At 33.3% G+C, this 27,341-nt stretch overlaps 1 protein-coding gene across 1 annotated transcript; it reads right to left on the reverse strand.

The window, feature by feature from the left end:
• Positions 1 to 2,985: 2,985 nt before the first annotated feature.
• On the reverse strand, positions 2,986 to 26,514 carry LOC129790675 (chorion peroxidase). The gene is made up of 6 exons (XM_055828335.1): positions 26,122 to 26,514; positions 25,260 to 25,439; positions 24,910 to 25,174; positions 15,017 to 15,797; positions 12,497 to 12,985; positions 2,986 to 3,744 (listed from the first exon to the last, which is right to left on the reverse strand). Exons 1-6 carry the CDS (start codon positions 26,270 to 26,272, stop codon positions 3,196 to 3,198), a joined length of 2,415 nt encoding a protein of 804 aa, XP_055684310.1. The 5' UTR covers positions 26,273 to 26,514; the 3' UTR covers positions 2,986 to 3,195.
• Positions 26,515 to 27,341: the final 827 nt, after the last annotated feature.

Here is a 27,341-nt window from a genome sequence, read left to right on the forward strand (position 1 = left end):
ATTTCCAGGCACATATGGTACTTTCCGGACACACATCAAACCGTTCCGGGATGGAAAAGAGTATTCAAAAAGTTTACAAACTTCAAGTTGCTTTGGCTGACGAATTTATGTAAAGTAGTTTTGATTGGCTGCCGCTTGTTTACAGGATGGATTCTAACTGCAAGGTTAATTTGAAGAAAATATCAGAATTTATATTTATAGACCAAGAAAATTAACATGTTTTCTAACCTCAACCTCAAAATAATTAATTGGATACATGTAGTCTCAATTTTTTCAGGAAAGCCCCAAAATTTGATTCTGATTGATTTCCCGTTGAAATTGGGGTCATACAGGTTGAGCTAACTGAGCATTCCCATTTTCATTTTCCGATATATTTTTCCAAGAATTTGAATAAAATTGAACAGGTAGCGCCACGAGTGGCCACAAAAATAATTTCAAGTTGACGAAATTTATGTTTTTTGTGACTTTATTTTCAAAGAATTTATGCTGTAGTGTTATGTTTTTAGTGCATTTTATGCTTTTATATTAAAGAAATATGTGTAATAAGTGCATAAAAATCAGCCGAAGGGCAGTGCGATGTGAAAAAAGTGCATTTTTTGTGGTCCAAAAAGGTGAAAAACATCACTTTTTCCAGGTGAGTTTTCCACATGAAAAACACCTCAGAATGCAATGCGACTACCTCACAACGATTTTAGAACGCATGCAGAATCTGAGGAAATCATATTTGGTCAGGGAAACCCCCCCAATTTTCCGGAACAGAGCTCCAAAATTTTCCCGCGAAATTGCCTAGGGTCGTGGTGGAGACATCATATCGCGTGAATTTTCCAATTTATTTGTATTTAAAATGCTATGAAACCCTTCACTTAAAGCCTACAATGCATTTAGAATGTAAGGAAAATCAATTTAGGCCTGGAAAACATCTCAATTTTTAGGAAAACGCCCCAAAAAAATTCAAATCAGCTCACATAAAAAATGTAAACAAAGGGTTGACAATATTGTCAATGATTTCGCGGGAAAACTTTGGAGCTCTGTTCCGGAAAATTGGGGGGGTTTCCCTGACCAAATATGATTTCCTCAGATTCTGCATGCGTTCTAAAATCGTTGTGAGGTAGTCGCATTGCATTCTGAGGTGTTTTTCATGCGGAAAACTCACCTGGAAAAAGTGATGTTTTTCACCTTTTTGGACCACAAAAAATGCACTTTTTTCACATCGCACTGCCCTTCGGCTGATTTTTATGCACTTATTACACATATTTCTTTAATATAAAAGCATAAAATGCACTAAAAACATAACACTACAGCATAAATTCTTTGAAAATAAAGTCACAAAAAACATAAATTTCGTCAACTTGAAATTATTTTTGTGGCCACTCGTGGCGCTACCTGTTCAATTTTATTCAAATTCTTGGAAAACATATGGGAAAATTAATCGGGGAAAGTGCTCATTTTCCTCAACCTGTATGACCCCAATTTCAACGGGAAATTGATCAGGATCAAATTTTAAGCCGATCCCGAGAAAAATTGGATCTACATATATTCTAGTTTAATTATTTCGAGGTAAATTTTTAAATCTGCTGTACTATTAGGAAAATCATTAAAAATGATTTTTGAAATTTTCAATTTGAAGAATGAACGCTGATATTAATGGGTTAAATTAAATTTATTTTTCTTTAATGAAAAACTCTTTCTTTGTATCCTTTGTCCAAAAAAGCTTTCTGACCTCTTTCGACATACATCAAGGAATAAAAGACTAGAAATTGATTATACAACGTGATCTTTATTCTGTTTTGAGACAATTTTTTTTTCCATTTCTTCATTACAAAAATTCGATAAATTCATAAAAATCCAAGAAAAGAATGAATTTTCCTTGGAATTTTCTTTCTTAATCCAGATTTTCACAAAAATTACTAGAAATTTTCATACAGTTTAATTTCAAAATCCTCTAGAAAAGTCAATTTTCTATCAAAGTTCTTGAAATTTCACCTAAAAGATTCTTAAACTCTCCCTTTAATCAAATTTAATTTATTGTTCTGACTCTTCTTTTACACTTTTATTCCCACAAAGATCAACAAATAAAATTTTCCGAGTCATTTACATTTAATTAAGCCTTAAAGGGTTAAAAACTAATTCACATTTAAAAAATTATTTTACTCAAATTGATTTTCAATCCTTTCTGTTCCATTAAAATAGTTTATTGAAGGAATTTTGTAGCACACATGTAACACACCCCCCCATGAGGCCCCTTTTTGTTAAATCCATCATTTGCCATCGAGGAGAGATACGTTGTCTCAACAAGGCAGGACGGATTGAGATGTGACAAATGTGAGGAATCGTCACACGGCTGATATCTCTTCAATTTCATCCCCATCAATCTTCTTCTTTGGGTGCTTCGGGGATCTTTTCCTGATTTATCAGACTTCTCCTTCTCATTCCATTTGAGGAATTTTCCTTTTTTCTTTTTGCCTAAATGCCATATTGAAAATCGATCAGACATTCTCCTTGTAAATCCCTGTACATCAATTCGCGTTATGATGTTCCCCCTCTCTCCCGCCATAATTTGGGGATGGAGGGATTTACTGTGCAAAGAAAATTGATCTCAGCTTTCGACTCAAGCGGTATGATGGTGGCACCCGACCACATGGCCACATAATGTTACAACTAACTTCTCACTTTGACCCCATTTCTATATACTCCCAAACATTATTATTATCTCCACTCGTCGCCCTGGTGCTGGTACTATAGACTCTGGCTCCTCGTACCCTCATCTCTCTTTTTTTTTTTGCTTCTTCTCCTACTAACTCTCAGCTCATCTTCATCTTCAACCATTATTGGGGGCAATTTCATCCTCCCAACAGAGCCGCGCAGTCGATAGTTTAAGTGGGGGGTGGGTGGATCGAAATTGGGGCCACTTGGCGCATGAGGGGGGTTAGTGATAGTTTGGAAACTCCGTGCGACATCCTCTCGAAAGTTGGAATTAAATCAGACGAGTTATTGCCCAGCAATTTAATGTTTTCTCTCATACATACATATAATACATACCTACTGAAAGTGTGTATGGAAAAGGATTGTGTGGATGACACCATATATGGAGGGGTTAATGGGGGTTGAAACTTTGTACACACAGAGTAATATATCTGAGGTGATGGGGGTTGGGGGGGGGGAAAGGTTATCGATTTAGGACAGAGAGGAAATCTCTCACTCTTCCTTCCATGCCGCTAAATCCATTCGTGGAATTGCATTTGAGTTGCAGGCAACTTGCTCATTGCCTGCGGCTGTTGGTAGGAGGAAGGCCCGAGGTTGATGTGCCCGCAGGAGAATCCCATCGGAATTGTCGCATAGCAATCGTGCCATTGTTGCTTTGCGAATTTCCGCAAGTTGACGCGGGGTAAATGCACCCGGATTTACCTGTGGCCCATGCTCAAAGAAATACCTATCCCCACGGCGAAGTCGCGAAAATTGATCCGCAATAATATTGGAGAATGTCGGTCCCAGCAGGGCATCAGTGTCAGCCGCTTCGAGTAATCCACCCACCCAGAGTTCAATATCATCCGGTGAGGCATATGCACGCTGTAGGCGAGACGCAATCTCAGGTCCCAAATCCCCAAAACTACCAATCCTCCTTGAACCCGTCAACTCCAAGTACTCATTGTACGTCCTCAGCCCATGGTCTCGAGCACGTTGCAGGTTTATCGCCACCAAATCCAGGCCAAAGGGATTTGTTCCACGGAACATAAACTGACTCAGCTGAAATGGCGGCAAAGAGAGAGAGAATGGAAAAACAAACGTGATGAGGCAAGCATTGGCAAAAGGAACATAATACAATGGTAATTTCTGGTGTGAGCACCATCACTCCCCCCCCCCCTCCCCGCCCTCATATGAAGTCTGCACATTTTCACTCAATTCCCATTCACATCCCATTGATACATACACCACCCCCATTTCCACCCTCGCAGCAAAGCAATAAAATCTCCGTCTGCATTTCCATTGCAAAATTCCGTAGAATTAATCATAGCGCGTGCATTTGACTGACGCCAAGAAACACAAGCTCGGCCAAAATCCAATTTATTGCCAGTCAATCATCAAGGGGTGAGTATCTGGTGATGATTTCATGAGCAAACCCTAAAGCTATAAAGTCAATAAGTAATTTATATAACATACTAAATACATATATGTGATATATGTATGTATATATTTGCAAATGATTACTGATACACTTTGTACATTTGCTGTGATTGTTCATATAGTGAGCTTTCGAAAGCTCCTTATATGTACTTATGCATATGTCTAAAGTTCAAATTAAATTAGTAATAAGGTGTGAGAATGACCTAAATTTAAACTTTTGCATTTGAAATTATACCCAAAACACATTTTGATTGGGACAGTAAGTGTTCAAACATGATGGTTGGATCAATTGAATTAATCAAATATTGATCAATAAATGGCAAATTAATTGATTCAGTCATTATTGATCAATCTCAGGTCAAATCTGATTGCTCAATAATTGATCCTCTATGTGGATCTACATTGACTCAATTTAGACACTAGGGGAGACCTGGGTTAAAAAAGTCACTTAAGGGTTTCGAAAAAGCTCAAAATATCATATTTCCCAAATAGATAAAGCGAAATGTAGGGGTAACTGGGGTAAAATGGTGAATTTCAAAAAAAAAATAAAAATTAATATCTCAAGAAGAAGTGGGAGCTAATCTGTCTAATTTCGTCAGTAGTTGCACTTCCTACCCCTGCCTAAGCCTAGAAAGTTTCATAATAATTGATCCAATATTTTGGCATTTATTTGAAAAACAAATTTTTCGAACCTCAAAGTTACTCTGACCTCTCAACTACAAATTAAGTTTTGGCGAAATTCTCTGCAATTTCTTTTTGATCCAAATGCATTTTTAGACAGAGTAACTATTGCTAAACACGAATCTAAACTGAATTTTCCGAAAAAATTTTCCGAGTTTTCCCGTAAAACACTGATAGTAAAAAGTACCGCTTGGGGCAAAATGGTGAATTTGGTGTTTAGTTTAAATAACTATTTAAATTTTTGAAAAAATAATTTCCCTTAATTAGTATAACTATTATATACAATTTGGGATGTTTAATCACTTACTATTACCAATTTTTATAAACTAAAAAAAGGCAATTTATTAAATTTAACGTTTTTTTTCATTTTTGTATTTTTTTTGTTAAAAAAAAGTTTTAATTGGTACACAAATTTCTCATTCTCAAAAGATATTATAGTGCCTTGCTAAAATAATTTCATTTAATTAAGATTAGCGAACAAAAAACGCAATTAACCGTTTTACCCCAGGATTTTTGGAACAGGCAAATTTGGAAGGGTTTGGAAAATGGCCTGAAAAAGCATTTTCCCGTTGAGATAGAGAAAAATCGTCTGAGACAAAGTTGTAGCTCGGAAAATTTCCTATAGGATAGTTCTCATGGGAAATCCCAAATATTTCCACGGAACTCAGGAAAAATTATCTCCCAAAAATTCACCGAATTACCCCAGTTTCCCCTATAGCTCATTTCTTTAGGAAATTTACTGCCCTATAACTCTTTCTTAGATCATATTGTTCTATCTAGCCAGGAAATATGATATTTTAGGCTTTTTCCAAACCCTTAAGTGACTTTAAGAGCCCCGTCCTCCCCTATCAATTTTAGCCTGATCAATTTTTGATTATGAATGATTGACTATTGACAGAATATTCATTAATAAATTCTTCATCAATTGGTTGGTTAATTTATATTCAATTATTGATTAGTGAAGCAATTTCTCCTCAATCAGTGATCAATCACACAATTTTTGCGCAATAGTCAGTCAATAACACAATTTTTTATCTTCGGTTACTCATTTCTTTTTATTTTTTTTAACTTTATTCTAATATATTATTTTATTATAAGAAAAATTCACAGACATATGGTTCAGTTAAGAAAACTCTACAAAGTTTTGACTAAAAATACAAACAAATGACGTCACTATTGTCTTTCTTTTCTTTTCTTCAATGCACGAAGGAAGAGACATTGTTTCATACATTGAAAGAAACAAAAATTACAATGATGACGTCATTGTGTGAATTTTCAATCAAAATTTTGCCAAATCTCGGATTACAAGCAAAAATGGACATTTTCGATGATTTTTTATTGAGTTTCTACAACACTACGCGTATTTCGATTGCTTTCTCGAATGAAAGGTTTTCTATTGAGAAACGAATAAACTCCTTTAAAAATTTGTAGGGGATTTCGATTCTAAACATTGAAGCAATTGAATTTCCCGTATTTTTCACCCAGATACATCCCCTTCAGTCAATCATTCATCACACAACATCACAATTTATTATTATGTATGTTTGTTCGGAGAATTATTATGATTTTACCCCTTTTAGCGATGCACGCGGTATTATTTTGTTTCTGTGAAAATGCTTGGGTTTCATGGAAAACCTGGAAAACTATGCAGGGAAATTTTGTGGTTCAATTTGTTGCAAATGATGTTGTATTTAATAGAAAATTTTCATTGTTAATTTAGCAAAATTTCAACTACAACACCCAATTGATGAATGTATGTGTTGCTGAAGGGAAATTTTATATTATTTTACAAATGCTAAGGTTTGTTATAATGTTATTGCGAGAGATTTTCCGTGAAATTAATACTTATTGTTTGGAAAATGCGAAGCTTTCAAATTTACTGGAAACAAAAGGACATCAATTAGTGAAATTATGAAAAGAGGGGATATAAATTCGCATAATTCGCATATTGTGGGAAAGCTACTAAATGAAAGCGCAATATTTTGGAATAATTATTATTAGAATTTATCATTAATTTACTGACCAAACCGCAAAAAACTATGGATATTTTATTGAAAATTGAAAGGTTTCTGTGGAAAATATCGGAAAATTTTAATATTAGACCCAGCTATTTAATAAATGTTATAAAATATGGTTTTGTTTTTGATACAGGATGTATTGTACATAATTTGAGATTTGCATTTTCACCATTTTCCCATGAATAATAATGTTTTATATATAATTTCCGGATGAAAAGTCCTTAACACCCATTTTGCATATATATATATATATATATATATATATATATATATATAGAGAATGTTGCTGGCTCATAATTTAATTACAAAGGATATCCTCAAACTCATTGGAATATTCATTAGAAAAAAAACTCGAAACATTGAAAGAAAAGTTATTTAATTAAGGAAAATTTGAGTAGTTTTGTGTAAGTTGGTGAAAGTTCAAAAAGAAAACTCTTAAAAGAGTCTTATTAATTAGAATTTACTTTTTTTTTTTAAATGTTAATTAAGCTTCTGTGTTTAATTTTTGGTATAAAATTAAACTTATTATTTGTTTATTTTGCACAACAAATTAATTTCATTAGTATAATTTTCTCATAAAATTGTAGAAAGAAAAACATCTAAAAGAAACATTACCTAATGAGGAACAGATTCTCTTTGCAAAGTTTTAATTAAATAAATAATTAATAGAGGAATAAGTAGATAGTTTAATTTGTATTTTTACAAATTGCTTTGAGCTTTTCTAAATTTATTATTCATACTATATGTTTATTAGCATATACATAATTTTAAAGCTGTTAAATAGCGTATAATGATAGAAGTTTGAACTTTGGCGCAATCAGGAAGTTAAAAGTTCATGCAAGTTCTGAAATTGTACGTCAACACTTCGCGCGTTAAAATGCAATTTTAACCAACTTCCGAATAACTATACGTTCAAATAAATATTATTAAATTTTCACGAAAGTTTTATCATCTCGTTTTAAATTTATTTGCGCGCATATAGCGATTTTCATAAAGTTATGTATTACATTAAAGCTAATAATGGGTATGAAGATTGCTATATAGGTTATTTTGGGTTATTTTATTCCTTCCAGTATTATTGCGGCTTTATACTCAAACTTATAACACACACAACTCTTTGACACAGCAATTTGTCAGAGATCTTCACTCAATAAATAATCCAAACCACTTCTATCTCCCAACCGCACACCCACTAACCATATTCAAATAGACTCACGAGACTCATAGTCAGAAGTTGGGTAGAAAAATCACATATACATGTGATCTTTATATTTAAATTGCATTAAACATATAAAATCCAGTGATAACACTTATGGTTATTGTGATAGTTGGTATACCACATGTAGAGCTTTTTTCGTGCGTTATTAATTGATTTATTAGTTGCATTGAAGGGTGAAGAGTTTAATTTCTTTATAAAGTTCAGTAAGTTTCTAAAGAATAATCTTTAGAGCACTTTAGCAGCTTTAGAAATTTTTGATTTATAGATATCGCAATTTAAAAACAACCTATAATTGAGATGAAATAACCTGTAATCGGTGAAATTAACTACCAAGACGGGCTTAAATCGTTTAAGCCAATTGGCCGTCTTAGCTCATCGAAATTCGTAAAATCAAGGGAAAAAGGCTTTCAGTACTGATTCAGTATTACCTAAACTAAAATCTTCAAAACCTAAACTTAAAAAACCTTAGCTTGGCCTAAACAATCTTTTAAACCTAGCCTAAAAAACTTTTAATTGGTTGGTTTAAAATTATCGGACCTAACTTAAAAAACTTAGATCAAACTTTAAAAAACTTTGTCTTTCAATTAGCCAATATTGTCGACTAAACCTGAAAAATGTCTTATCGATATATTTCGAAAACAGTTTAACCGATTTTGATTAAAATGGGCTGAAACTAAAACTTTTCGATTTTTAAATTATTATCTAACGTTTGAATAAATCTTGCTAATCTTTAGAACATTAACCAACACTTAGAACGATTTTAAATCAGAAGTCTCAAAGTCTTTTTATTTGACATTTTTAGTTTAAGGACATACTTTGGCGTGTTTGTATAAAGTTCAAATCCAATCTGAAATGGAGTCAGATCTATTACCTAAAGCATTAAGACTTCACATGCCACGTATGTGGTATACCAACTAAATTTCGTTATCCTTAATCACCGCATAGAGGATTTTATATAAGTACATATACGTTCCCAAAACCCAAACTTCCAAATGTAAATATTACTTTCACACAGCCACCCAATTGCATGGTACTCCGTCGGCAAACGTTAAAATGCGCCAATGCTGACACATGCAGGAGCTTCGGGGGAATTTTCCCCGTTTTCCCTCCGCCTACATATACCCTACTAATTTGCAAATCCACTGAATAATTCTCCCCACTTTAATGGGATGTTGAAAATGTACAGTCAAATATTCAAGCTCTTCAATTACATCGCTCTTCGGTACTCTCATGAATACAGAGAAGGCACACACAATTCCTTTTCCTATGAAAAATTCTCTTGATTTCAATTATAATTGCACCTGATTTGAATTTAAACACCATACCCCACCAATTCCAAAAAGGCCTTTGGGTTGAGGCACAAAAAGGGATTCATTGAATGGATTCTGCTCTGGGTGTGTGGGTGGATGAGAATCGTCATTTGGGGGTGGTGTAGGGCACTCACTCTATATACGCTCTGTTCCAATATACGCGAGGTAGGTATATAAGAAGAAAAGTTGGTGGGGAATTTTCGTGAGAATTTGCATAATTGTCAGTGGAACAATGTTGGAAAAGCCGGACTGAATGAGGCCATGCTGAGAGAGAAAATTCTCTACTACATATAGGTAGGTACCTCCGTGAATGTTCCGAATTCACCGTTTTGTGAAAAGCCGTATTGTAATTGACAGTGTGTGTGTGGGGGTTTTAAGCATATGCTCGAGGTTCCGGGAATGTAGGAAATTATAATAAATTTAAACTGTTAGAATATCCTCGATTTATACAATATTAGTTAAGGTTATGCAGAGATTAGTCTTGGAGTTTGGTGTAATTTCGGAAAAGGAATATTGCTGCTAAAATGCAAATTGACATTTTCAAGCTTGCTTCTTCTAAGTGTTATGGAGTCTAACTATTATATACCTATAGGATTTTCATGAATTACAACTAATTTAAGTCAATAAAATAAATTTAGTACTTCTCCAGTAGCTACACGTGTACACATTACCATTCCGTTGGAACTTCAAAAGCTAGTTAAGTGGCCTAAATTCTGAGAATAAAATCTAAAGGTTTTAAAGGAATTTAATGAGAGAAAATATAATGAATTATAAATGTAATGTAATGTAATGTACATAGTTGGGAATAGAAAATGTTCTAGATTTGAAACTGAAATGAATAATGTTTTGAAAGTTTTAATGAATTTTGGGAATTAAAAGACTTAAGACAGCTCTATCGTATTCTAAGCATTAACCTCTAGGCCGCCAAGCGGGGTCGTTGAACGACCCCAGCCCTATATTTCGTGCTATAACTTAATAAATATAAAAGATACCATTCCCATCTTTTGGAAATAAGTTCTTTGGTTATCTGAGGAGGTTGTGTAAAAATTTCAGCTCAATCCGTCCACCACAAGAAAAGTTATTAAGGAAAATGTAGAAGAAGGGAATTCAAAAATTGGTGTAACGGCCATGCTGCGGAAAATTTCTCAGAATGAAGTTAGTCACATCATAAATCATATGGTTGAAGGGGGTTGAAGGGTTTTGTTTACTTTCTCACTTTACCATCTCAGTGTCAGAATTATCGCGAATAAGTAACATAAACAACATAAAACATAATTAGAAGCATATAAATGTGCAAAACAATAAAGAATATTCGAGAAATATTGCCATTTATCACGGTGCGGGAAGTGAGGGGAATGTGGGGAAGTAGTGAAAAAAAATAGCAGTTGCGGTCAACTTCGTGGCAAATTTCTCACGAAGAAAGTGTGAAAAAGGTGTGAAAAATGTTTTTCCCTAATATCTTCTTCTGCGTGTTTCCGGGTGGCGAATTTGTGATGCAAGGGGCAAGAGGACTATATAAGGAGTCTAAAGGTAGTGACCCGACAGTTCCCGGTTTTATAGTTTATGAGAAAATCGACTTCCTTCTTGGGGTCGTTCAACGACCCCACCTTGGCGCTCTAAGGAAGCTCCAAGGTCTTGGCGGCCAGCAGGTTAAAGAATTTCTGGAATTTTGAATGACTTATGCCCTTTCTAAATTATTCTTTTAATGACAATTTATTTTAAAGTATTATATTAGGTAGGGGAGACCGGGGTTAAAAAAGTCACTAAAGGGTTTAGAAAAAGCTCAAAATATCATATTTCCCACATAGATAAAACAAAATGTATAGCTCACTTCTTTAGGAGATTTACTGCACTATAACTCTTTCTCAGATCATTTTGTTCTATCTAGCTAGGAAATATGATATTTTAGGCTTTTTCTAAACCCTTAAGTGACTTTATTAGCCCCGCTCTCCCCTACTATGTTTATGGGACTTAAACGGGATTTTCTTCGAGCACAATATTCATTGAAAAATGAAAATGTCCTTAACATTGGAAGCTCTAAGTTTTTTTTTTTAATTCTTTTAGAGCCTGATTACAGATTTGAAAAATTCATTAAAAATTTTATTTTTTCTAGATTTTCTTTTAAAACAATCAATGACTTGGAAGATCCGATATTTCTAACTTCAAACTTTGACCTTCTACTAGACCGATTTTGAAAAAAATCTTTCAGGAAAAATCTTTAAAAGAAATAACGAAAATTTAGGAATCAATTTCATTTGAATCGAATTAATTTTTCTTTGAGTTATTAAACAGTTTCGAAATAACTAAGCTTCAAGATATCTTTTCAGAAACCGCATGAGCTAAAAAGTTCTGGTTAATCCTTAAATATTTCTTTGGTTAAGAACTCTCATTCTTGAAAATTTCAGCTTTTAGGAGCCAATGGAATTAAGTTAAACCCTTAGATTGGTTTAAAACATTCCTAAAAACCAAAAATTGCCATATTTAGTGTTTCGGAAAAGTCTCAATGAACTAAAAATTGAAAAAAAGACGTTATTCTGAGCACCTCTGTAAAAAGAAAATTCCCAAAAGATTTCCCCTTTCTCTCTCTCTCTCAAATATACATTTAACATGAAATTTTGGATTTATAAGTAAACCTAAAGAGCCTATATAGGTTATACGACTAATAAAGCACATTATTGATCAGCTTAAATAATGCTGGAATTCATTAGCTTAACTCCCACATTCCGCATCTACCCATAAGTGATCCAATCAATCAAAACCTCGTGGAATTCGCAAATTCATTGCTCATTGCATTTGGATATCCCCCGAACAAAATACCTTTAGTTTGGAGTTTGCAGATTCAACTTGAAATGTGATTGAAAGCGCATTAAGCTTTCAGAGAGGCGAGCTTTTACAATGGATCTACAACACCACACTATTGCTTATTTGACGACATTGTTAGAATCGCATTTGTTAGAATTATCCATGGTTTGTCCTCAATGGTGTGTGTGTGTGGAAGGAGGAATACATGATTAATGTGCAAGCTTTCGGGGCATATCCAAAAAGCTTACGAATGCACAAACCCACACATTAATTCCTAGATGACCCTATGACCCCCCTCTGGCTTTCACATTCACCACATGAATAATAAGCGCAAAAGAACTCACCCCATTTGTTATAGATGAATCCACTTCTTGCATCGGTTGCGATGTCATCGTGACGAGGATGTCGTCGTAGAAGGATCTCTGTAGGAGGCGCGCCGGATTGAACATAACATCGGGTATATCAATCGTCTCGCTGAATGTACGAAATACCCCATCCACGGTGGAGTGTCCAAAGCGGAAAGCGGCCGTTATGAATTCACTTGTGACAGCAGCATTCACATCAGTACTGTAATCATCGCTATAGCCATCCGTGCGCACATTCAAACCAAATCGAGCCATTGTCTCCGTGCCAATAATTAGTGGCAGAAACTCACTGTACGCCACAAACTGCAGCTCCGCCACGACAATGCGTTTTGCCTCGACAAAGAGTAAATCATCGGACCAGTGAGGGTTCAACCGGGCAAGCTCCGCAGCCACACGGTTATGTTCTCGCGCATACAGAATATGGACCGCAGTTATGCTGATAATCTGATTTGTGCGAGTGTCGCCGCCCTATATAGAAGGATTATATTGCATTTAGATTATAAAGTGTCTCCCCTGCTGGGTGTCTTTTTTTCATATTGGTTTTTTCTAACTGAAAGGGGCTTTTAAGTTCTCTTTTCATCAGCCCCAAATGTGGAGGTTTGAAGTTTTGATTAAAAAAGTGGTTGGGAAATTCAATTCGTTGTAAAATCTAATTTTTTAGAACGAAAAATCGTCTAATCGGCTAAAATTGGTTGAGATTATAGATAGATATCAGTTAGAATTCCATATATTAGTTCTAGAGAAAATTCATGATCAAGGGGTATTTATCTGGCAAAAATTTTAGCATTTTCATCGGAATTTATCCTTTAAATGTTGTCAATTAATAGATATTTCTTTAAATTTTTAGTAATTTTAGAAAAATAATATTTCGCATATTTTAAATATTCTTATTAGTTGGTATACCACAATCGTGGCATACCAAGAATTGTAATCGTCGGAAAAACCGACCACCTCAGATCGGGCTCAAACTTGGTATGAGCACGTTTTAGACATCCCACATTACGAAAATGGTGGTGGAACATTTTTGATCCGGCCGGCCGGCCGGTGCGCCAAACATTGCCTTATAGCTCAAGAACGGTAAGAGATAGAGACTTCGGGTTTGAAGTTTTCTATAGAAATGTGGGTGTAAAATTTCATTTTTTCGCATTTTAAAAATCCAAGATGGCCGCCGTCCGCCATTTTGAAACACCGTCAACCAGTTCCCTTGTAGCTAGAGGTCTGAAATTTTAGTATGTTGTAGGGCTTAGTGAGACGTTTTCATCAACAAATCATACTTGAAAATCGGTCAAGCCGTTTAGCAAATATAGCCGCCTAAAGCAAAAAGTGTTTTTTCGATATAACTCGAGAACGGCTTGACCGATTTTGACCATCTTGGTATCAAATGAAAGGTTTCAAGAAGCCCTACAACTGTCTAAAACATTTCAAGTTCCAAAAATGGCCGCAAGAGGCGCTAAAAACAAAAACAAAAATTGCCTAAATTTACGGGGCAATATCTTCGAATCCTGATCATATATTTCCTTGAATTTTTGATATGTTGTAGCCAGACTCAATATCTTTCACCAGTCCGAAAATGAAAAAAATCTATGTCGCCGTTTAGAAGATATGGCCATTTGAAAAATTCTTGAATTTGAAAAGTTTTAAGAGTCATATCTATTAAACGGTTTATCCGATTTTGCTCAATTTTGTATCTAATTAAAGGTTTTGCAAAACTCTACAACTTTCTGGAACACCAGAAACCTCTAGAAGCATTTCTTGATGACAAAAAGTGCAAAAAACTGTTTTGATAGAACTAAAATCCGCCATTTTGTGTTCTAGAGGTGACCTTGAAATGTATTGAAATATATGTCAGATTATAGTTTATTTCAATACCTTTCCATAACTACTCAAGAAATTTTTGTAGGTCTTGTAGAACTTGAGATTTAACCATTTTTGTCTTTCGAATTGATGAATTTCATTAAAAAAATCAACTTTGCCTACAAATACTACTTACAAATTAAATTACAACGCATAGACTGACCCATCCGCGTTGTGGTATACCAACTCTAATAACTGGACGCGTTATGATTGACTTTAATGATGAATTTGTCTAATATTCCGAATGTATTTTAAATTTTTTTTTTCTAAATTTCAAATACCCGAATATTATTAATTTTAATAAAAAATTTTAAAAGAGTTATAATACAACTAATTGTTTACAAATATAAAATTTTCAAAAATATTCCTTTTGATGAATTTCTACAAACATTCCGAATATTTACTAAAAAAAATTACGAATGTTCGAAGATTTTTCATTCACATAATCATCCCTCTTGTTAAGGGTTAATTTTGAGTAATTTCCCCCAAGATTTTCATAAATATTCTCCACACTATTCTTAAATTTAAAGATAAATATTGACCTAATGAAATAAAATTAAATAAATAAATAAAGATAAATAGTTTTTATATCAAAATTAAAAAATAAATAAAAAAGTAAGAAGAGAGCAAGAATGTGAATCATACCTGAAAGCACACGCTGCCTGGTTGTATTTGAGCACAAAATTGTGGATCTTGACTGAGGGGAAGTAAATCACGCCCAAAGTCATTCAACATACGCAATCTGCCACCCTCAAATGTCCTCAGATCGGCCTCTGTTTGCTCATTAGACCCATAAATTGGGCTCCCATCGAGATAGTGGGTCACGCGGTCGAATTGCCTGGCGGGACCGAGTCGGCAATTCGGTGCAATGGCTGATCGGACGAAATTCATGCATCTCTGATTGAATTGCGCGTAGAACTCATCGTCTGCCGATATGGGGATGGGCATGCAGGCAAAGTGGCTCTGTGACGGCGGTAGGGTACGTGTACCGTCCTCTGAGCAGCAGGAAATTGGGGTGCCATCACGATTGGTAATTGATGCTGTCTGTGTGACATCGTGCGAGAGGAATTGCCCAAATTGCATCACGAGGAGGTTGTAGGTGGAATGGGGTCTATCTACATCTGGGAATACGAAACGGGAAATGTCGCGTGTACTCGGTAGTGGTTGTCCCGTGGCCGATGTTAGTCGTGGTTCCCAGATTCCATCCACATAGGCAGCTGGTAGGAGGCGTTCATGAGGTGTTCCGGCAGATGCCCATGCTGTACGTCCGGGTACGGGATTGTTGCATGTGCCATCGGGGAGGCGATACTTTCGGGGGCGTCTGGGGCAGGGTGCATCCAAATTCTGGCAATCATTCTGCAGTGATGCCCCAACAAGTTCACCATCGAAGTTTTCCAGATTAAAGTCACGCACTGATATTTCCTCCCTGTATTTGAGAATTAATTGCACATTAAAGTTAAAGGATATATTCCACTATGTTTATGCTCTCTAATTGGGATGTATTCATTCTGAAAGAGGATCTTATTGAGAAGGTTCTTATTCGTTTTATTTCATTCATTTTTTTTAAATAAAGAAAAGTTTTTTTCATTAATAGATGGCAAAAGTGGACACTTCCAATGGAGAATTGTTCTTCTTGCTATAATTATCTCTCTTTTCTTTACATATTTCCTTTATTTTTTCGGCCAATAAAGAAAAATGAAAGATTAAAGCTTTTTTTTTCAGAAGCGTGAGCCAAGGTGGAAGGAATGAATCCTTTTAGTTTTTATCTGACTTTTTTGCGAACGTTGCGCCTCTTAGTGTCCTTAGAAATTGAAAAATAATTTTAATTTTATATTTTTTTTATAATAATTTTTCTAATTTTGCAAAATATTCAATTTTTCTATATTTTTTGTTAACAGAATATCAGAATTTCTTTCAAAAAAATACTTATATTGGGCCTTATTCAGCGACCAAGAAACCATTAAAATTCGCTTGAAATCTTGAAATTTCAGTACAAAATTCAAAGATTTTTAGGAATTCTTGGTCGCTGAATAAAGTCCATTATTCACTTTATACTAATTTAAATCAATTCAAAGGTTTTCCTTTCATTTTTAATCAAGGTATTTAATCACAAATATCGATCAAAAATATTGTAAAACTCCACATAAAAAAAATAATGAATGTAATTTATGCCATTTAATGCCTTTTTTATCGAAAAAGCTCTTATAATTTTTCATTAAAAAATAAAACGAAAGGAAATATTAATAATTTGACGGAGCTTATGCGCATAATTTTTCATTTTTTATGAACTTCAATGGAGCCAAAAGTATTATTTTTCATTTTTCCGGATATTAATTAAAATACATTCAAAAGGAACCATAAAAAAAACTCCATTTCAAACGATATCAGTAATTTGCATGTTACTGAATGTTGATTCATTCAATTATGCTACATGTAGGTGGATATAAAAGGGCTTATTAATTAACCTGACAAAAAAATCATTTTTAAGCTTTAGGGATTGAATGGGGTTGTTTATTTAATTTTAATTCCTAGCTAATTATAACCACTCTAAGTTCTTTATCATATGGTAACCCTTAAAATCCCAACAAATGCATAAAGTCGTGGCATTAGGATTTTTTTTTAATTTTTTAAACGATATTTTAAGATTTAAATTTACCCCAGTCTCTCCTAAATTTTATGAATTTATTTTACTGTCAGATTTTAATTTCAAAATAAATGAATAATTTTCCATAAATCTCACAATCAATTTTCACATAATGTTTCTGCAATTGGGGGTTTTGCAAATTGCCTCATACACTGGATTGGGAATCTAATAAATTTTCTTAATTTATGTTATCACACCCAGTATACAGCATACATATCTAGAAATTTCAGGAGAACGAGAAATTGGTTTAACAAATTAGTCAAATAAACGATGAGAGAAATTTACATTCTCATGAATCATAGAAATTTTGGTCGTAATTATCAATTTGGCAAGCATCTGGCAATTTAGACTTATGCAACAATATGCTATGGGGGAAGAAATTAATCAATAGAAGCCAGGGAAATTGTAATGTTTTCAGTAATTTTCCAAACATATAGCATTAACTTGTGCTTGTAAACTAAAGAGAGAAGAAAATCCCCCGCAAAAGGAAAAAGCAAAAATGAAAATGAACAGCATTGTTAAAGGACTATATGTCATTCCTTTTGTCCATTTTATTTGCTATATCACTTCAGAAACAAAAACTCACTTGCATAAACCATAAACACAGCTAAATATATATTATTGTGGCAAAATTGGATATAGCTCTTGGCTAGACAAGTGAAAAATTAAAAACTTTTTAATTATGAGAATGAAATTTGCACAACCATTTTGCAAAATTGTTACATAAATACCAAAAAACATGAACAACAAGAAAAGTTTATGAATTGTTTAATAGACGTAAATATTGAGTTCCAACCCCTCTTTCCCAATTTGTATAATTCTCAGCATAAATTGACGCGTATAAAGTATTTTTGGAGGCAAATTTCCCAATTGAATTTGACAAAATACACACAAAAGAATAATTTTCACAAGGAGGGTGTGCGCTAAATTATGAAAATTTCAAAGGTGAAGCGGCTTTTTGTGGAGATGACTCCACAAATTGATTTTGTACAATTTTCCTTTAATGAAATTTGTACGCAACAGGGATACATCGCAAATAAAATTAACACCTTTCGACATTAACAATTTATTCATGGTATAAAATTATTTTATTATGATTATATTAACCCTTTAGAGACCTTAAGGACTGTGAGAAGAATTAAGGGAAAATAAATTAAAAGTATGAAAAGTGATTGAAGTTCTATTCAAAGCAACTGCTGTAACAATTGAGCTTTAGAGTTCTAAACCTTCAATAATTATTTAAAAAAAAACATAACCTAAAATAATATGGGTCTAACCTAATAAACTAACAATTATATTTGATTTTTTTTTCCAATTTATTTAATATTTTCTTAAAAAGAACTTTAAAATATACCTCGTCTAAAATCAAAAGCCAAATAAACCTTCTTTTTCATTCATCACTTTACACACCTGATGACCCACTTAACTGATCCCACAGAAAAAAATCTCTGCTTAATTAAAATGCAAAATTCAATTATTTGCTTGATAATGTTTTACAAATACCCAACTAAAAAAAAATTGTATTTCAGTTAACATTTTTATGCTACAAAATTTCCGGGTGTATTTTATTTACAAATTGACAAAAAAATGTAGTTTAATTTAATCACATGCATCAGTGTATAATAATATCTCGGTAGTTTTTTATTCAAGCATGTCCAAAGTGAATTTATATAGAGTTGGAAATATATTGTGAAAATGTTCCTCGGCAACTCGGGGAGATAAAAAATAACGATATTTCGGTATTTAATGGAAGAATAATGGTCTGTCGCAAACAATTTTGCATTATTTTAATTGAAAATTTGTGAAAATACAAATCCACCTGACTATGCTAGAAATTATTTTTATTTTTTGGCGTTATTCATGAAATAATAAAATATTCAATTTTAATTTTTAATAATTAAAATTAGATTATAAAAATTAAATTAAATTAAACAATTGATTTTTCAATTATATATTTAGAAAGAAATAAAACGTCCCAAAAGAGTTAATATCACGTTATTTTATTTTTTTTTATAAAAGTAGGAATAAAACATGTTGGCGGTCCTACATGGGTCAGTAGACCCAAGGACCTTAGGGTGGGTTGAGATTAAAAAAAAAAGAAATAAAGAATTATTTCGAATTTAAATTTTTGAATTTTGAGTTGAACAAAAATTTAAAAAAAATCTTATGTTTTGTTTTCTTAATTTCTATTTATTTTATTAATATTATATTTCTAATATTTACTTTTAATTAGATCAAATTTAATAGATTAATTCATAAAAAAAAATTAATAAGAATCTTTCTATTTTAGCGTTAAGAAGAAATTGTAAATTTCTATTTATTTTTATATTTTTCAATTTATTTATTTTTCTTTGTTATTTTTTTAATTTAATTTTTTTTATTAACCTAGTATTTCTATCGTCAATTGAAATGTTTTCAGTTCTGATCCGTTAGAGTAATTTCATTTAAAATTTTTTAATTCAATTATTTCCCAATAATTTCAATCCTTATAGACTTTGATTTTGTTTTTTTTTGTAAATTAATATAATGAGCAAATATTTGCATTAAATACCTGCTATTAATTTTTATACGTAATTTTACTATTCACAAAAAATTAAATAAATAATGGTGCTATGCAGGAAAAGAATGTCAAGTAAAAATGATCATGACATTTTTTCCTGACATTTTTTTGTCATTCCATCTCACTCCCACTAATGTATTTTCCTATCTTTCGTCTTTCTCTCACGCATGTTTCCGACATCTTTTTTTTTCATGGCATGCTTTTTTTCTTGCGCACAACTGTTTTTATTTCCTTGAATTTTCTCACCATTTGGGGATATTTTCCTCAAAGAAAAGTGGAAAATGCTTAGCTAAAGTGTCCACAGGGCCAGGAAAACAGTGAAAAATGGAAAATTACCGTCATTTATGGGCCAAATATGTGAACATGTACGAAGTAAAAATCAAAACATTCTTTCCCTGACCAATTTTTACGGGGTTCTCTTTCGGATTTTCACCACACAAATCACTTCCTGCAGGTTTTTTGGACCTTCCTAAAGGTCATCTGCATACGTAAAGTCTGCCTGAGGTCAGGGAATTGCTTCCTCGGTGGTGGAATCCCACCTGAACGCGGAAAAACTTTGTCCGGGAGTGAATGTTTTGCTGTCGAACTTCACTGTTTTCACTTATTTGGCCGATAAATACCCACGATTTTCCACTTTTCACACTTTCACAGGCACTAAGAACACTTCCACAAGCCGCTTTTCACTTTTCCCGAGCTAAAATATCACAATTTACAGAGAAAATTGACGAAAAATCAGAAACGTGTTGACTACGCAAGAGCTTGAAAGAGAATGTCGCAGGAAAATGTTTTTTTTTGACATTCTTTTTCCAGCTCTTGTGAAGTCAACGTATTTGTTAGTTTTCTGCAATTTTCTCTGTAAATTGTGACATTTTAGCTCGGGAAAAGTGAAAAGCGACTTGTGGAAGTGTTCTAAGTGCCAGAGAAAGTGTGATAAGTGGAAAATCGTGGGTATTTATTGGCAAAATAAGTGAAAACTGTGCAGTTTCTACAGCAAAACATTCACTCCCGGACCAGTTTTTCCGTGTTCAGGAGTTTTTTTTACGATCCAGGAAGCATTTCCCTGATCCCACACAGACCTTCCGTGTGCAGATGACCTGAAGGAAGGTCCAAAAAACCTGCAGGAAGTGATTTGTGTGGTGAAAATCCGAAAAAGAATCCTGTAAAAATTGGTCAGGGAAGAAATGTTTTGATTTTTACTTCGTACATTTTCACATATTTGGCCCATAAATGACGGTAATTTTCCATTTTTCACTGTTTTCCTGGCACTGTGGACTCTTTAGCTAAGCATTTTCCACTTTTCTTTGAGGAAAATATCCCCAAGTGGTGAGAAAATTCAAGGAAATAAAAACATATGCGCAAGAAAAAAAGCATGCCATGAAAAAAAAAAGATGTCGGAAACATGCGTGAGAGAAAGACGAAAGATAGGAAAATACATTAGTGGGAGTGAGATGGAATGACAAAAAAATGTCAGGAAAAAATGTCATGATCATTTTTACTTGACATTCTTTTCCTGCATAGCACCATAAATCATTAATTAAATTAAAAAATAAATTGCAAATGATTTTCCAATAAATTAACGTATTAATTAAACAAGTGAGTATATTAAATGGAATTTAATATATCAGCTATATCCCATGCATTTAACATAAGCTCATACTGAAAGATTATCATGAAAATTTATATACCTACATATGTATATATAGGTATATATCAACTATAAAATTTATAGAGAATATTTCCCAAATTTCACAAATATGAGAAAAGAGAAAAAGATAGTTTACGAGGGAGTTTATCCTTGGTGATTGATATATCTTTTGAGGATAAATTTTCACCATGGATCATTTAACTCTCCATGCTAATTAAGATGCATTTGGAGTAACTGGGACGTCGCACATCCTTATATACTTTCTTCCGGGAAAATCCTTTTTTTTCTTCTCTTTCAACCCACCCCCCCCCCTCGTTTTCTCGCAGAAATGTATAAAGTTTTTTCTAACAGGAGAGAACTTCTTTCCTAGTTGGTGGAATAAGCGTAAAAGGACACCGGATAATAATTTTTAGCACGTAGTTGTTCCTTATACAAACACCAGGGGACGAGAGGGATATAAATACACTGCTTGGGGGTGGCGGGGGTGCGAAAAGAAAGTTGGCGGAGTTGTTCTCAAGTTCTGTAAATTAGAGAGGAGACAAAAAAATTGCTCATACATAAATTGGCTTGGAAAACTTCCATGAATATTTTTCATTAAATGCTCCCAGGATGTTCATTTGCATATCTCTTAATTATATCTTTCTGCTGAGGAAATCCTTTTTAAATTGCCGTTAAATTTACTCGGTGGATGAGATTGAAATCTTTCGATATGGAACTTTGGGGACTTCCTTTTCATGCTCCTCACAGGAAAAAAAAGCCCTGTTGATGTTTCCAATTAAATTGTAGTGAATAACTTTCTCTCTGTTTATGTGTGTGCTTTTATCCCGGTTTGAGTTAATTAATTGCAAATTGTGTGCTACATACAAATGTTCCCTGGAAAATTTATTGATTGAAAAGTTTCATTTCAATGGTTTAAATATTAATAAATAGTTGAGAATTAAAATCTCTCTTTTTTCCCACACGTTTTCATCATTTTTTTTTTCATAATGTTTATTGCCAGATAAAAGCATTCATAGCAGCTCAATTTTTTTTAAAACGTAAAATGATGATTTTCACATAAATAAATTAAAATGTTTTTTTTTACCCATGAGATACAGTGTGTAAGAAATATAATATCTCTGGGTGACAGGAAGCAAAATAATAAAATTTTTATTTTATTTTATTTGTGGGTTTAAATTAAATTCAAACAATGAACTTCCCACAAGCGCTTTTACCGCTTTTCCACTAAAATTTCATTTAATTTTCTATCTTTAATTAATTTTCCCGCCAATAATTGCAATAGTCTGTTAATATTTGGGCGGGAATTGAATGCTGAATAACATTTTGGGAGGTTGAATTGCTTACACACAGAAAGAGAGACTTTTCGGGGGGAGAGGAGAATTGCAATGCTGTGAACTTTATGCAGTATCCTACATTTACATACCGAAGGAGTGAAAAGTCGGAGATTTCTCCGTCCATTCAAATGGGAAAATGCAAAGAAGGGATGGGAGAAGTAAAAGTTGTACCATTGTGGATGGAAAACTTCCTCTTCCCACAGTGCGATAAGCCATGAACAATAAAAGTTTCTCCTCTTTATGTCTATAATTCTAAAACATGAGTAAATTCTACTCGATTGTTTTTCATTGTCTGACATTTTTCTCAAAAAAAAAACTTGTTCAGGATTTTGTAAAATTCATATTTTCTGTTTCATGAATATTTTACAGAAATAGTTTTTTTTCTCTCTAGAACCAACTCAAAAGTAATTTCCAACATGAAATTTTTTTTAAGTTTTGAAGGAAAATGGATTTTCTATGGAAATATTGACAATTTATTTTAATAAATTCTTGAATTACTTTTAATACGTTTTTTTCATTATTTTGAAAACTTTTTGATAGTGATTTATTAATATTTAATTTGAGATTCTTGAATATTTATAATCCAATAATGGTTTTAAAATAAAAACCGCAAAAAGTATTAAAACAAAATGGAATGAAACTTTTAATCCGTTTTAAATGAAAATGAAAAACGAATAAAAGTCAAAAATATCTGTTCAACAGTTATTACTTTGAATGAACAGAATTAATTTTTATAATATAGTTTGCAATTCATAAATGGAGAATTTAATAACCACCAGATAGACTAATATTAAATATTGACAATGCTATTTTGATATTAAATTCATAAAATGTGTATATACTACAATTTGACCCAATAAGTCAAATTATTTGATTAATTAAATTTATTTTCAGCGTCTGTTTGCTTGATAAAAGCAATATCAACGTATTTAAATTAATGAATAATTTATTATTGTTGCTTTAATTTGATTTGGCTTCCATCCATTAGATGAAATTATTTATAATTTTTCGGTTAATTTTCAAATTTGCACTGAAAAATAAATTTTCAAGTAATATTCGTGAAAATTTTCGCAAGAACTTTCAAAATTCTTTCTTTTATCGAAATGCATTTTAAATTATGTTCTTGTCATAAAGGGGTTAAACATGGAAAAATTCCCATTCCATTAATTTGCCATGGAATTATAACATTTTAAAGGGAATCCTTAATTAAACCCATTAGTGAGATGTGAATCTTAAAAGATGCAATCAGTCGTCAAAAAGGTCAATTTGTCTGCTATAGGTATCCAATTTAACGAAGAAATCTTATCACAGACACACTACACACAGAAAAATCTTTTGTGCTCCTCACGTGTGAGTCATTTGACTCGTATCTTTAACATTTATACTATAAAATTAAGTAAATGGAATTTTTAAATGATTTCTGGAGTATTTATGATCTTCTTTTTCATGAGAAACTATAATAAATAATTCTAATGAAACTACAGAAGTTTTTGAATTTTTTCTGTGAAAAAAATTACTAAAATTTAAAAATTTATATTAAAATATCTTCTAAAAGATTGAGAGATTCCCTTAAAATATTTTTTGTGAGTTGTGCAATCATTTTTCATGAAAAAATAAAAGTTACTGGAAGATTCCAAAAAGAAAACTAAAAAAAAATGCTCCATTTCTTTCTTAAAAAAATTTTTTTTTGGTAAAATTAGACAGCAAGGTCAGTTAAAATGTAGAAATTTTATGACATGATTCAAAGCAGATTCTTCTTGATTATTTCACAATAAGAAACTTGAATGAATAAAAAAAATCCTGAAGAAAAACTTCAGAAACGTAATTTTATCTTTTAAAACTGACTCTACTCGTCTTTTCAGCCTAAATGTTTTTTTTTCATGAGAAACTTAAAAAATACCGAAAATATGAAGAAACTTAAAAAAAAACCTCAATTTTTCTTAGAATTGAACAACCCATAAAAATTCACTTTTGAGCTCATATTTTGTGGTTTGATTTTTCTGTGTGTAAATTCCTCAATCTTACTTCACAAATGCTTCTTCCTCAAATCCTCATGAAAATGGATATATCAGATTGAAGAAGTTAAAATGTGGTGCCAAAGATTTGTTCTGCCAATCACACTAATTGGATTTGAGAAGTTCAACAAATGCAAGACAAGGGAGTAGTCACACTTGGATGAATTTTCTTCCTTTAAAAGGTCAAAAGCTTTCGTATGAGCTTTCTTTGGCTTTTCCACAAAAATTTATTGGCATCAATCGATTTTCTCGTGATTTTGTGAGTGGGGATGAGGTGGAAATAATTTTGTGGGAGAGAACAGTAAATTTTTCAAAGAAAAATCCTTGGAGGAAATCTTACCTTTCACGGAAAAGTCTGCTAGCGATGACCTCCTGCATTGCACGATCTGTCCTTGCATTGACTTTATTGCGATCCCGAACACTTGTCAGGAAGACAGAATGATGAGCAAATTCCGGATTCCCAGGTTCAATTTTATTTGCCTTGGACAGCAATGCACGATGCTGCATGCCCACAAGTTGATCCTTTGCCTCTTGGAATAATTTCTGAACACTCACAGCCTTCGATGCGTGATGATGGAGATGATGATGCTCCTTCTTCTTGGATGCTGCAGGTGCAGAAGAGGTGAAAAAAATCAACACTGTCTTCTTGCAATTTTTCCGTAATTTTCCTCGTCAAACAATTTTCCTCACCTGTGTGATTTTGCCCCGTTGTACAGCACAACCCATGCCCCGTACCCTTATCCAGCTCGCACGGACGTGGCTTTTCCGCATCGGGGAGGTTTACGTGGGCTGGACACTGAATTGGCGGCACACATTTTATGGAGTCTGGGCAGGGGTCGTATTTCACAAGCAACCCAGACTTTTTCACAGCTGCTCGGGCAATGGAAAGAGGGGTGAGTGGAAAGGTGAGAAAAAGGGGTAAATTTTCATTAGAGGTGCTTGAGAAGACAGTTAAAGCTCTTATTTACCGGCAAGAGCATTTAATCTTGTCTTGAGAAACACATAAATTTTTATCAAGATTCTTCAGTGGCTTATGCCTTAACGTGCGAAAGGTGTTTCCGTGAAAATTTTGAAATATTCCTTCGTGCTCTGAATTTTTAAAAAGCTCCTTCGAATTTATTAATAATAAAAAATTTTTAATGGCTTCCCTTCATAGTACTTTAATTTTATTTTTTGTTTAATTAAGTGGAAAAAGGACTCTAAAAATATATATAGCAGAGAAAATTACAGGTATGGAGTAAAAATGCGGAAAGTACAAGAGCTGGAAAAAATCGCGAATATGAAAATTTAAATAAAAGAAATTTAATTAAATGCGCTTTAAATTTCAAAATGATCCCAACTCTAATTTCTTTCTATGATTCCCCCCACCCCATTGCCCCCCAACCAAGTAGCTAAACGGCAAAAGTTCAACTTTCTGTTGGCAACAATTAAAGATTGAGAGCTGAAAAATATCCCTCGTTTTCTGGCAAAAAGTGATAAAATACATGAGATGCGAAGGGGGCTACACCACCATTCTGCATTGAATTTGGGGCGAGATAAGAGATGTACTTACGTAAGTTGGGAACTGGTGTAAAACCGGCCGTTTTATTGTTCATCTGCGCCGCTTGGGTGGCTGATGAACGGGACAGCTTGAAGGAATTTGCACCATGAAGGGATAAAATGGCTAAAATAGCACAAAACAGTGATAAATTTCGCCGCCTCATTGTCCTTTTTATTTGGTGGAAATTTATTCGTTCCGAAATTTTCTTGCTCCTCTCCTGAGCAACTATGTGGGCGTTTTTAATGCAACACTTTCACTGGGTGGGCAATGGCAATGAGGCGGAAGAGACAAACTAAGGATGACAATGAGGGGATCACTGAGCACGTTTTCTGATCACAAATTTGCACGGAAGTAAAATTCCAACCACGTTCGTTGAGGCTTTTATATCATAGGTAACGGAAAGTTCACGAAGAGTGTGGTTAGAGGCAGCACCCCCAGAGGGCTCAGATATCAGGACGAAGGTGAGAAGAATTTCGAAAAATTATTAAATTAATTCAAAATCATAAAGATCCTTTTTTTTTGGATTGAATTTCTTGGCGATCTTTAAGATAAATCGAAAGAAAAATCATTCTGTTGAGCTAACAAATTATCTTCAGAATAAATTTAAGTTTTAACAGTAAAAGAAAATATGGAAAAGAGACTTAACTAATCTTGAAAATTTTATTTGAAAGAATTTCCTTAAGAATCATATAATTCATCTATAAAAGTTCCCACTAAACCCAGCATATCTCATTTCTCACACTTTGATCAATAAATTTTCTTCTTGAGATAAAGTATGGTCGCAATGCAAAAGTCCACCTAAAGCTCTTCGTCGTGGAGCTTAAGATGTGCAAGGAGTTGAAGAAAGTTCAGAAGAAAAGTTTCTTGAATCTTCCAAGGTGTTCGCTCTTTTTCTCTGATCATTTTTCTTACCATTTTTTCAAGTCAAAAGTGTTGACAAAATCGTTTTAAATTTATTATACAAAAATTATTTAAATAGAAATTTTAACCCTTCGGACGACAGCCTCAAATCCTGCTTAAAATAACTCACAGATTATGCAACAAAATTTAATCTTTCTGCAATTCCAAGAATTCTTCTGAAAATCTTTTTATTCTAATGCGACTAATTCGACGATTTGAAGGCTTTAATTTTCCTATTCTTCGGGCCTGCAAGAATAGCAATAGCCTGCAAGAACCTTTTCATATACAGTGGGACCCCAGTACAACGACCACTCGGATGTACTCTTCACACT

This window comes from Lutzomyia longipalpis, chromosome 2, assembly GCF_024334085.1.
Source record: "Lutzomyia longipalpis isolate SR_M1_2022 chromosome 2, ASM2433408v1".
Classification (NCBI taxonomy): domain Eukaryota; kingdom Metazoa; phylum Arthropoda; class Insecta; order Diptera; family Psychodidae; genus Lutzomyia; species Lutzomyia longipalpis.

Excerpts from the sequence above, each read along its gene's own strand:
- LOC129790675 (XM_055828335.1), bottom strand. The coding sequence starts at position 26,272 with ATGAGGCGGCGAAATTTATCACTGTTTTGTGCTATTTTAGCCATTTTA. Across the intron at positions 15,798-24,909 it reads AGCAGACTTTTCCGTGAAAG|GGAGGAAATATCAGTGCGTG; the intron begins GTAAGATTTCCT and ends TCTCAAATACAG. Across the intron at positions 3,745-12,496 it reads ATTCATCTATAACAAATGGG|CTGAGTCAGTTTATGTTCCG; the intron begins GTGAGTTCTTTT and ends CCGCCATTTCAG.